The 12,127-nt window shown below is 40.7% G+C and overlaps 1 protein-coding gene across 1 annotated transcript; it reads left to right on the top strand.

The window, feature by feature from the left end:
* The first annotated feature begins 1,910 nt into the window (after positions 1-1,910).
* Positions 1,911-4,103, top strand: six6a (SIX homeobox 6a). The gene is made up of 2 exons (XM_019870238.1): positions 1,911-3,004; positions 3,566-4,103. Exons 1-2 carry the CDS (start codon positions 2,433-2,435, stop codon positions 3,729-3,731), a joined length of 738 nt encoding a protein of 245 aa, XP_019725797.1. The 5' UTR covers positions 1,911-2,432; the 3' UTR covers positions 3,732-4,103.
* The last annotated feature ends 8,024 nt before the right edge of the window (positions 4,104-12,127 follow it).

Here is a 12,127-nt window from a genome sequence, read left to right as displayed (position 1 = left end):
TGCCAAAGAATACAAATGAGTTTTGAGACGATTAATTTAGTCAACATGCAAGGTTTTGTCCATTGTTTGCTTTTTTTTTGACTGTCACCTTTTTTTAATCAATTTATTTATTTATTTATTTTGCTGCATTTGCTTAATATGAAAGAGATGAGTATCTAAAATAAATGTCCAACCGAAACACTATTCATCTATCTGTCTAGTATTTTCGTTGCCATCACGTTGCAGAAAAACTAAAACAAGCCCGATTATCTTCAGGCTTGATGTCATTTTGATCTATAATCTTGAAATAATTTCTTTCTGTAGTTTCTGTTCAAAATGACATAGGAGGAAATATATTGTAAGTTACCTGTGGTATTTTGTTCCTTTGATTAAAATGTGATCATTTCCGGGTTTATATCTGTAGTGTTAGTCAAAATAATGAGCACTTGGTCAAAATTGTCCAGGAGATTTGACATGCAAGGCGACTGCAATAAGTCACATTTTGTGTGCAGACAAGCGTCTGCTGAGATGAGGATGCATGAAAGAAACAGACAAAGGGGGGAAAGATGTTTGAATGAGATCCACTGTATTGTTGTGCTCACTGTGGTGGAGATATTGGTGTCAGGAGGCCTCACAGTGACATAGGCCTGGGCTCAGACTTCTCTCAACCTTCACATTGTGGACTGTAAAATAATAATGGACAAAACTGGCTTGCTTGTAATTGAGACACTTTTTTTAATGAACAAAATCCATTTCCTGCCTGTTTCTTTTTCAAAGGCATCAATGTTTAAAGAGTGTCTACAAACCAGACAAGTCGCCGCAGTCTACAATTGTTATTTTCAGCCCTCCGTTTAGGGGATCAAAAACAGCCTGGTGTTTTATTGATGGGCTCTTCCTAGAAAAAAAAGTACTTGTAAATTTAGTTGGGGCAGGCAGTCTGTGGGGATGAAATATTTACAGGCAACTAAATATTTCAGAACAGCACCATGTCAATATACCTTCAGTGCAGCATCCCGTGGAGGTTTTATCCCTTATTTACTGCGGCTGCTGTGATAATACGTGTTGACCTTGATCAACAAAACCTCCCGGTTGGCAGTCTGACTTAAATAAACTCGGCCTAATAGGCTTTATTTGCTCGTCGACGCGAGCGGGCTTCTTGTAGTTTATGCAAATTGTGAGCTTCTTGAACTGCACGCTTTTTTACTTTTTAATCCAAGACGACGCGTCTGCAGTAAACCAGCAAGAGAATGAACAGCTTCCTGCGCAGAAGGCATTTCATAACCCCCGCATCAAGCGTCTATAATTCATGCACAAAGAGCCCGAAGGGGCTACAGCACCGCGCGCACTCACAAGGACTAGCGTGTGTGAGTGCGCGCGCGCGCGCGCGCGGCACTGTGAAAATAATATCAGGCCTTTCCGTTAGAATGAACTTTACTACTGTATCCAGCCATGAAATAATCTGACCCGACACTTCAAACCATCTGCGCTATCTATCCGCCCTCTTATTTACCAAATCAGCCTGAGCACAAAACGGAGTGTGGATGATACGAAAGCCTGCCAGGGACGCGATCACCGTCCATATACACACGCGCGCGCGTCTCGAGTGTACTTCAACATCGATTATCCACATATTGATAGATGTACTTTAGTGTGAAGTATCAGAATACAAAAAAAAAATCCACGTTTTCAACGGTACTGCTTTAATATAGAAGATGCACGTTGTAATTAGAACAGGAAATTCAATGTCATGATGATCCTCTAATTTGCAGTCCCGATTTGTGTTTTCAGTTCTGTAAAATCGTGTTGTGGTTGTGGATTAAAGTATCGCTTTTATTGTAAAAACATCCACTGCGTACAAAGAGCTTGTTTGGAAACCGCACGGCTAAACGTCTAAGGACGCCCAGCAAAAAGGTCAAAATGTTTATATACAGTATTATCTTTTGAGAAGGGAGGCGCTGTGATGTATCTTCGCGCCCGATTGGGCCAACTTGACAGTGATTGACGTGCAGCCATGGCAACCGGGCAGCCAATCTGCCAAGTCCAATAGGAAATTATCAGAGGGGCTTGACTATCTTTTTCTCCCCCTTAAAAAAATACACCTCCGCTCCGGCTCGAATCCTCTCCTTCTCTCGATCCCAGCCCACGTTGATAAATACAACGCTGCGCCGTCGTTCGTTCTCCGGTCCTTCCGAGCCTTTTGCCCACTAAGTTTAGCCAAAGCGAGGATGCGGTAGGTTGCCCCCACCCTTTCGGCGACATCGTTCCTCGTCATCTTCCTCGGTTCGCTTCAACTTTGGGGATTGCCTCGTTTTTTGTGTTTGAGTGGGTGTGTGTGCGTGCGTGCGTGCGTGCGCGCGCGCGTCTCGCATTGCCTTGGCGCGCGTCAAGAAGCCGACGGAGACGACGTGGAGGAGAGAGAGGAGCTCTGAGGGGGAGACCCGGGAGAAGCCTCCATGTTTCAGCTGCCCATCTTGAATTTCAGCCCCCAGCAGGTCGCCGGGGTGTGCGAGACTCTGGAGGAGAGCGGCGACGTGGGCCGCCTCGGCCGCTTCCTTTGGTCGCTGCCCGTGGCCCCGGCGGCCTGCGAGGTGCTCAACAAGAACGAGTCGGTGCTGCGGGCCCGGGCCGTGGTCGCTTTCCACACGGGCAATTTCCGCGAACTCTACCACATCCTGGAGAACAACAAGTTCACCAAGGAGTCGCACACCAAACTGCAGGCGCTGTGGCTGGAGGCGCACTACCAGGAGGCCGAGAAGCTACGGGGACGCCCGCTGGGGCCGGTGGACAAATACAGGGTGCGGAAGAAGTTCCCGCTGCCCAGAACCATTTGGGATGGTGAGCAGAAAACCCACTGCTTCAAGGAGAGGACCAGGCACTTGTTAAGAGAATGGTACTTGCAGGACCCCTACCCGAATCCCAGCAAAAAACGGGAGCTTGCACAGGCTACCGGACTTACACCCACACAAGTCGGAAACTGGTTCAAAAACCGAAGACAAAGAGACAGAGCCGCGGCTGCCAAAAACAGGTGAGATCGCGTATTTGTGGTTGTTTTCTTAATTAAACTTACTACAATTTTATCTCGAGCGCTATTTAAGTAGGACCGAAATCTGTATTCATTTCATTTAGGCTGCCTCATAAGATCCGGAAATAGGATTTGTAATCATATATGAGTCTAGTATTGAAACAGCATAACTGAGAAAATAGTTTCATTCTTAATTCTTGTAAAATCCCAGAAGACATTGTGAGCAGTGCTTTTGTTACAATAACGACGATATTTATTTTTAAAAGATAATGTGAGCCTGTTACATTTTATTTTTATCCAAAGGCTGGCGTGCTGCTGTCATTTACTGCACAATAATAAGAGCCCAATTAAAGTGGCCGATCTCTGATATATTCTAAGGATTTAGAGTGTGTATGTGATGCCATCATGATGATCTTTTTACTGCAATTAAATCAAAAGCTACTCTATCGTCAATTTGTTTTCCGGCAAAAAAGGGACACGTGCATTTTTTAGAAGAGGAAAATACGGTGATTTGTTTTTGCCGTGTTATAGGTTAGTGATTCTTTGTGGCGTTCTCTTGTCCAGGCTTCAGCAGCAGGTCCTGTCCGGGGGCTCTGTTCGCTCCCTGGCCGACGAGGACGGCACCGTGGACCGTCTGGGTAACGCGTCCAGTCCGGAGGCGAGCCTGTCCAGCAAAGCGGCGGCCTCGGCCATCTCTATCACCTCCAGCGACAGTGAATGTGACATCTGAGCGCTCTCCGGCTCAACTCTCCATGAATGGAAGCAGCGAAAGAAAAAAAAAATAGTGGGCGATTAACGAGGGAAAGACAATCAAATACAACGACTCATAGTGCCTGCGTTGAGTTACACACATGCACATACATAAGTACACGTGGATTTTTGACGCCTGCCAAATACATGGATCTGTGAGGCCTATACTTTTATTTGCATTTGACCCACGGAGGACTGATAACTTCCCCATTGAGATGGGAAAAAAAAACAGTATAGCGAGCGCCTATATAACCTACTGTTTATCCGTGGGTATTTCATGTTGAAAAGAACTGTGCTATTTTTACGTTTCTTTCAAAAGTTTTATAAATAATGCTTATTTGCTTATTTAAAACCATCTGCTCTGTCTTTTGGATTTCATCTTCATTCGCTTGATGTTTTTAATACTTTACCTTGTGCACAGGTGAACCTGTTGAGCATGCGCGCTTTAGTGACATTGTGTTTCAAATCAAAGGAAAAAAAAACAAGTAACTTAATAAAATAATTGTGGATCGAGAGAGGGGTTTTTTTTTGGGTTTTGTTTTCTGATTGGTGTTTGAGAAGGCAAAATGACTCGATATTAAAACGCAGATAAAATTAATCCACGTCTTGATTGTAATGGCTGCCTCTCTATCCGTCCACCCCTGCGTTGTTCACGGCGAGCCCTAATTGACCAACATGCTGTGCGTGGTGTAATGCAGGGTGACAGTGAGAGGTCAGGGAGAGGCCGGCTCACTAACCCGGATGATGCGCGGGGAGAGATCATCATGCACATGAAAACACAGCAGATTGTCGACGTGCACAAGCCTCGCGTTGCCCGCATGGGCGAGCAGTCGTCGTCGTCCTCCTGGACGAGGAGTAATTGCACGCTTTTCCTTTTTGCGCGCTGCAAATTGACTATTTTGAAAGACAGCCTCACGTGACGTTACATTTGTGCGAATAATTAGGAAATTCTAACATTCACATGGGTCATGTGTAAAGGGTGAATGATTGAATCATTTTGAGGTTTCTTGTCAAAATGGCGTATGTAAGGGGGAAAAATGTACAGTATTTCTCAACATTAAAATTTCACCTCGGTGACAATAATATTAATAATAAATACACTTACACCGTCCCCCCCTTTCTTGTGATTATTTTGAAAAATATTCTCCCATCAACAAGCGTCAAGTATTTCTTGCAATTCTTTTTTTCTGCAACAGAAAACAAATGCCCCCACCTGGTAAGGATGAACCATGAACTGTACTACTGGTTGTCCATATATTAACATGGACATGTTCTGTTTAAAAAAAAAAAAAAAAATCTAGATGCGCAATGTCCGCCTTATCCGACATTATCCTCTTGATGACATCTATTTTGTTTTGTTTTTTTTTGTTCGTGCTTTTACTGTCACAAAAAAAAGAGAAAACACAAATGTGCAAAATGTAGATTTTTTTTTTCACATATAAAAATATGATGGTCGTCTTTTAAAAATCTACATTTACTGCATCCTCTTTAATATGGGACTGTGTGAATATTGTTCGATGCATGCATTGAAAGCAGTTAATTTTTCGTGGTATTACGACAAAAGAAACCATGGAAGCACAACTTGAACTCATCTTATTATGTTTCCAGTGTTTAAAAATGTCCTCATATCGATGTATGCTCTTTAAATTTGGATTATTCTGAAATTATTGCCCAATGTACGGCAACTTTTTTTTCGTACTATATGACAACAAAATAAACCAGTAAAGGAATAAGCACGAGTTCGAGGTCAACGTTTAAAAAAAAAAAAAAAAAAAAAGGTCTTATGTTGGCCATGATTTCAAAATGTCGACATTATCGCTTATATTCTATTCTACACTATTATGACTTTAAAAGAGAACGTTTGGGCACTCAGCGGAAGTGGTAGTCCAGGTTTACCATTTGCTATATTTATATGTTGGCCATATGTTTTTAATACATTTGCAGCAGCATCCTTAATAGCAACTATTTTTTTCCTGCGATTTTATTTTTGCTATAAAAAAAAAGAACACCCATCATTCCCCCTCGTACGCAGCCCACCACCACACACGAGTTCAAGTTCATCTTTTGCATCATGAATATGGTGACCGTGTGTGGGGTTTTTTTTTACCTACATCTGCAGCATCCACGGCATCGCCCTATCAAGGGCAGCTAATTTTGGATATCACTTAAAAAATGCCCGACTAGCATCGTCCTTGTTCTGAGATCACTGTAGCATTTTTTGGTTTTTTTTGCCCCCCCCCGCCCCCCACCCCACCCCATTGTTACCACAGAAATTGAACAAATGCCCCCATCACCCCACAGCCCAAGTACGAGTTCAAGTTGAGTTTTTCCAAGTGATAGCGCGGACACCTGGCTGCCTTCTGTTTGCTGTGAATTAGCCCACAGTAACTTGTGAGCTGCACAAAAGGCTTTCAAACACAAGGCAAACGTGTGTGAAGAGAGCGGCAGGAAACTGGGTGAGCCCACATGAAAGTGGGGGTCGCGAGGCTTTTTGCTCTTCATTTTTGGTGGCTTCTCTTTTGGGACAGAATGTCGGAATATTTCCGTTTCCATTGAAAGGAAGAGGGGGAGGGGGGATTTGGGGTGTTTCGCTCGGTCAATAAGGTTGTCAAACTGGTCAGCAGTAATCACTGCTAATGATGGCTCTGAGGTCCCCCTCTTGGACAAAGGGGCCCTGCCGCTGCTTTGTGAGGGGTCCCAAGCCAAAGAAAAGCCTCCTAGTGTGATGTATGTCTGCACTGTGGTCTAGTAGGGCATTAAAAAGGTTTTAATTACCATTTAAGTATTTTTGTTTCTGCTTTGGTTTCCCAACCTCCCCAATGTCCATGCGGTAACGTTCTTCAATTTATGTTTGTGGATCACGTTTGACTTTCCACACACGGTGCACTTGACCGTTTAGACCGGTGAATGGTTGCTTGATCACACTTTTTGCCCTGGTTGTATGCTGAAGGTCAGCCTGCACCATCTACTATCTGCATGTCGTGTCTGCATGCTCTTGACGATATGGCATTGACGGTATTGATGTCAAAAACCGCTCTAAGCACTATGGATGCACGTGGTGGATGCACAACCTCCACCTGCACTTGTGAAAGTATAGTCGCACGAGAAGCGTTTGTTGGATTTAAATACGATATTTAAAGCACTTGTGACAAGTTAAAATGATCCAAGTATACCGCATTGTATTTAATTAATGAATAGTGCAGAATAACAAAAAAAAGAGTCAATGTAATAAAAACACATACATTGTAATTAAATATAAAAGGCTATATAAATCGAGATATCTCAAACATAATCACTCAAAAATCTCGGCTACCTCTTTGGCGTTGAAACATTTACTCAACATGAGGTGAGAACATTCACACGTGAGGAGTGAATCTTGGCGAGAAAAGAACAGTTGAATCTAGATATACATCCAATCAATTTAGAATCGTAATGTACAGCCATTCTGTCAAGTAGTTTCGTGATTTTGTCAGATCCTGAACTGTTTATCGGAAATATTGCAAGTAATGAAATGTTGCTTTCTGGAGACAAATTGATTTTTCAGCGACATATTCGGTGTAAAAGTGGCCGAGTCAACTAGACATTTTTTTAAAATAGGAAAATTCATTTTGGGCCAATTTCACGCTATCCGTAACGTCAGAGAGATTTGCTAATTTTGTTCTTCCTAGCCATAATTATTTACCCTGTAGGGGGCGGACTTGAGTGCCTGCGCAACAGATGCTCGCGTTATTACTGTGACGTATCCTATTGTCCTGTTGTCATTCGACAAAACGCCTTCCATTCTCCTACATAAAATATTTTTCAGACAATCAGGTTCAGGGAAAAACAAACAAACAAAAACGAACCGCCCAATGCAATTGCAAATGGCATCACTCAAGCATACAGTGGTTGCAAGGTGCCAAAGAGACGTCACCAATGTCATGCTCAAGATTACTGTGGCACAGTCATGCTTTGTAACATTGTGAATACAAGAACATCACTTCTCACTGCCATAATCAATGTCAGTTTTTATGCAGGAGGAAAAACATTGTAAACATTGCACGAAGAAGTAAACGGGGAACAAAATTGTATTAATACTGCGGTTACGTAACACGCGATTGGAGAGAGACCATTTCCATTGAAGCAAATTCCTCTCTCATTGTCCCAAGCACCAAAATGAGCCATCATTAGTGTTACTGCGTTTTCCGTGCACGTGCCACTTCAGCCGGAACCAATTAAAGGCTCACTTTTATGCGATTGTGTGTGATATGCCATATTGCGGCACCATTTTAAATACGCATCAATGTTCAGAAAACCTCGAGATGTTAGAATACTAATTAATCACAAATTTAAAAAAAAACAAACTCCAGTGTTGGGATGAGTTAATTCTGGAGCTCGACACTGTGGAACGAGGCTGATTTTCCTCTGCATACATACAGAGCAAGAAGTAACATTTTTGCTTTTAAAGATGATATTCCAACGAGGACCGTGATATTATCAGAATAAAGGCGTCATTTTTTTCACAATCGATTATCAAAATTCTCACACAGCCTCGATCTCTTGATAGGCTTGCATGAAATATTTGTTCGACATTTGCTTCGCCTACATGACGGAATAAACGGTTTAACTGGTTGTACTAAACACACGTTTCTCATCGTATTATTGTAAATATCATGTCACGATATATTTTCTTGTCACTTCGTTGTTTGTCGTATAAAGTCTTTTCCCCGTAAAAAATTACGTGAAAACGCACAAGCATGACGACAAAAGTCATAATCTTCCATGTTTATTTTTGGCGACATCGGTGATTTTCGTCACCCGATATTACCACATTATTAAATAAATAAATGAGTAGATAGATCAATAAAACAAACAATGACATTTTAAAAATGACCTAATTTCTGTCAAATTAATGCTGTTTCGCTAAAATGGCAACTGTTTTCTTGTAATATTACAACTTTATTCTTAGATTTTGCTTTTCTCCTCATACATTCTCCTTGTTGTGTATGTTTTCTACCGTAAAACGAGGACTTTTTTTAAAATCTCGTGTTAACACGGTATCTTGTAAAATGTTGACGTTACATTGCGCAAAATGCAATCATGGAGAGGTTTCAGATTGTTAAATGAAAGTGTCACCATCTGAACTTGGTTGAGGTAACATGCCCTTTTCTACTTGAGAAAAATCTTCAGTATAGTCTACAGTAAACATTTGAAAATGCAGTTTATTATTTTAATGTTGTGCTTCAATAAGAAACATGATGTACAAGTACAGCTACAGTGCATGGTATACGTTGGATTGTGACTTTATTATTATTATTATTATTGTTATTTACTGACTCAGCATTACAACAAATATGCCAGTGCTACCATATTGTGCTTCGTGCACATGAAAAACTCTGCGACACCATTTCTAAGTCAATTTCAATGTGTGGCTAAAAAATTCATTAGCATCTTGTCGTCCTTATTAATTTATGAAAAAAATGGGTCGGTTTTCTGCACTACTTTATGATCACGTGACAACTCATTGCGATAAGAATGTACACAGTCAGTCAGTATATTTCCTTTTAAGGCCACACACAGTTTACTCTTTCCAAAGTCAAACTCACAATAACCGTTTTGTTCCAGCGGTCACCGAACAAAGTATTGATTTTGCACTATGGGAAACATTTAATTCATATCCTCATATCAGACGAAAATCACACATTAACAATCGTTCCATCACTACCAATGAATCTGAGGTTTTTTCCCGCAGTTCTTTTTATACAATGTCAGTGGCGACACCTGTTGGACATTTTATTTTACTACATCCACAGACGCTTCCAACGTTGATGAGATTTCAACGAATTCAAATCAGAGCCTGGCAAAGTTAATATGTCATATTAAATTGCCTAATAATAATGAGGGGAAACCACCTTTGTCTCTTCATAAGATGGCTCTCTTCTATCATCATTATCTATCTATCTATCTATCTATCTGTCTATCTGTCTATATCGATGTGTGTGCGTGTGTGTGTGTGTGTGCGTGTGCGTGTGCGTGTGTGTGTGTGTGTGCGTGTGTGTGCGTGTGCGTGTGCGTGTGTGTGTGTGTCCATTTATCCATTTCCTGCACCGTAATATCCTCACTGAGGTCGAAGGCTGGATGTATTTATTAATTCCATTATCTTCTTTCTCGCCTAATATAATTTCATACAGCTAAACTTGGCAATATCATCGGCTGAGCGCCGATGGGGTCGAACAAAACTTCTGCACGCTAAATGTCTGAAAACTCCAACCAGTCGCCGCCAAAATTCAGATGGACATTCCCTCTCTTGTCCACTTCAACCTGTAAACATATAAAACAATATGCACAATATTTTCAAGTTTATGGAAGTGATCAGGGTTTTCCTCATAAGAGCTCACATTTAATGTCAATAAATTCCCAAATATTGTGCCGATTGCTTTTATATTACCACTGGTCGAAGTGGACATGAGTACAGATGTACATATACATCTTGGTGACTATTGGTCACAGTTGTCAGACAGTAGGTGACAATAACAGAACATGACAAAACAAGCCGGGAAACAATTTTACGATGCTTGTCTCCTTCCCTCAATGACGTTGACAGGCTGAGATGTAAAAACGTACGTCAAGCCCATAGAAAAACGGGCATCCTGAAGATGTGCGAAAAGGAGTCATGAAAATGTATCGTATCACTATTGAGTTTTTCAAGGGGGTAAATTTTAACGTTGATATACTTTAGATATATAGAGCGAATGTATAAGTGCCAATGTACTAAGCCGAAAACAGTGGTTGTTGTGGTAAACATGCAAACAATGTAGTTAATTTTGACACGTTACGCATTATATTTTAGATTGATATATTTGTAAAATAACTTTGGTTAGGTTATGTTTCCATTTAAACGTAAGAGAAAAAATAATTATGGCGCATTCTACCTAAATTACTTTTATTTGTTAAGCAATCAATCAAATGTATACTTCTTTTGCTTACTTGTTCACACATCTGGTTAAGTGTTTTGTTACAATATTGATAAAAAAAAAAAAAACAATGCTTTTTTTTTTTTTCGGTTTTTTTCCCAAAAGCATTGAAATACGATTTATGCTACATGGCCGATGAAATTGCTCAAACATGACATTAATCTGGGTCAAACAAAACAGGATTTAAGGGAATTAAACCTGTTCATTTGTTTTTTTAAGGATCAGATGTAATCTTACAACACTACTCGTTTTTATGTTTGCCCTATTCTGATACCTGAACTACACTACTGTTTAATGACACACTCATTCAATTAGGTACGCTAAAAAAAGTTGGGTCAAATATCGATCAAAAAGGGACGACCAGGCTATTTGGGTCAATTTGATCCAACATTTTGTGTGTTTTTGTGCGAAACGACCCTAGTTTCTAGCTTTTTTTTGGGCGAGGGGGTGAAAAAAATAAAAGGTATGATCAAATCGACTCAAGTAGCAGATCGGTCCCTTTTTAATCCAAATTGTATTTGTCTTGATCCAACTGTATTTCAATCGTAAAATACTGTATAATCAGTTGGACCAATTTTTGGCCACAAGGGGGTGCTCAAGCTCCACAAGACAAAAATCTCCCGCCTCGGTTTTAACGCCGCGCAGGTCACATTTAAATTAAATTTATATATTACAACAAGAGAACACAATGTACGGACAACATACCTACAATGTACATTTTTTTAATTGAAATGTTTCTATATCATTTCTCAAACGGGCGTCTTCACTGGGAGTTTGGTTCTTCGACAGTATATGAATGAAAAGAGCTTCACGATGTTTGCCTCGCGTCACACACATCTCAAGTGAATTTTTGTTTGAGTGTGAATGAGTGGACACATTAAACAGTACAGGGTGTGAATGTACATGTGTGAGAAAGTGTTAAGGCAGAGACCAAGGGCACCAGGTTTGATTTTAATGGTCTATATTTATAACTCTCAGGTCTCTCGTTTCTGCAGCTGTTGCCAAGTTGAAGTTCAGCACCTTGAGCCCTTCTCAGTCATGGTCTGGGGTCAGAGTTATAAACCTGCCAAACTCTGAGACAGAGAGGCCGAAGCAGACACTCAGGCTGTCAGCTCAGATGTCTTTGCTTCAAGAGGTCGAAACCCACTCGCTGCTCGGTAAAATTCTTCTATTTAGACGAGGAGTCATCAACCTTTTTGAAAGTTAGAGCTATTTCTAAAGTACTGAAAAATGTGAAGGGCAACCAGTTTGCTACTTCTAGAAACAAAAAAAAAAACAAATGCTCAAATTACCTTTGAATTTGTTTAATTGTTAATGATTAATTAATTAATGATATTACACGAAGGCCAGGTGGAATTTGTAGGTGTTTATTTAAAAAGTAATGGACAGGAAGTGTAGGGGATAGGAAGATGTGCGGGAAAGA

This window comes from Hippocampus comes, unplaced genomic scaffold (genome assembly GCF_001891065.2).
Source record: "Hippocampus comes isolate QL1 unplaced genomic scaffold, H_comes_QL1_v1.1 scaffold43, whole genome shotgun sequence".
Lineage (NCBI taxonomy): Eukaryota > Metazoa > Chordata > Actinopteri > Syngnathiformes > Syngnathidae > Hippocampus > Hippocampus comes.
Note: the sequence above shows the minus strand (reverse complement) of the source record. Positions and strands in the feature narration are given on the sequence as shown.

Coding starts and splice junctions, on each gene's coding strand:
- six6a (XM_019870238.1), top strand. CDS start 2,433: ATGTTTCAGCTGCCCATCTTGAATTTCAGCCCCCAGCAGGTCGCCGGG. Junction 3,005..3,565: donor GCCGCGGCTGCCAAAAACAG/GTGAGATCGCGT, acceptor TCTCTTGTCCAG/GCTTCAGCAGCAGGTCCTGT.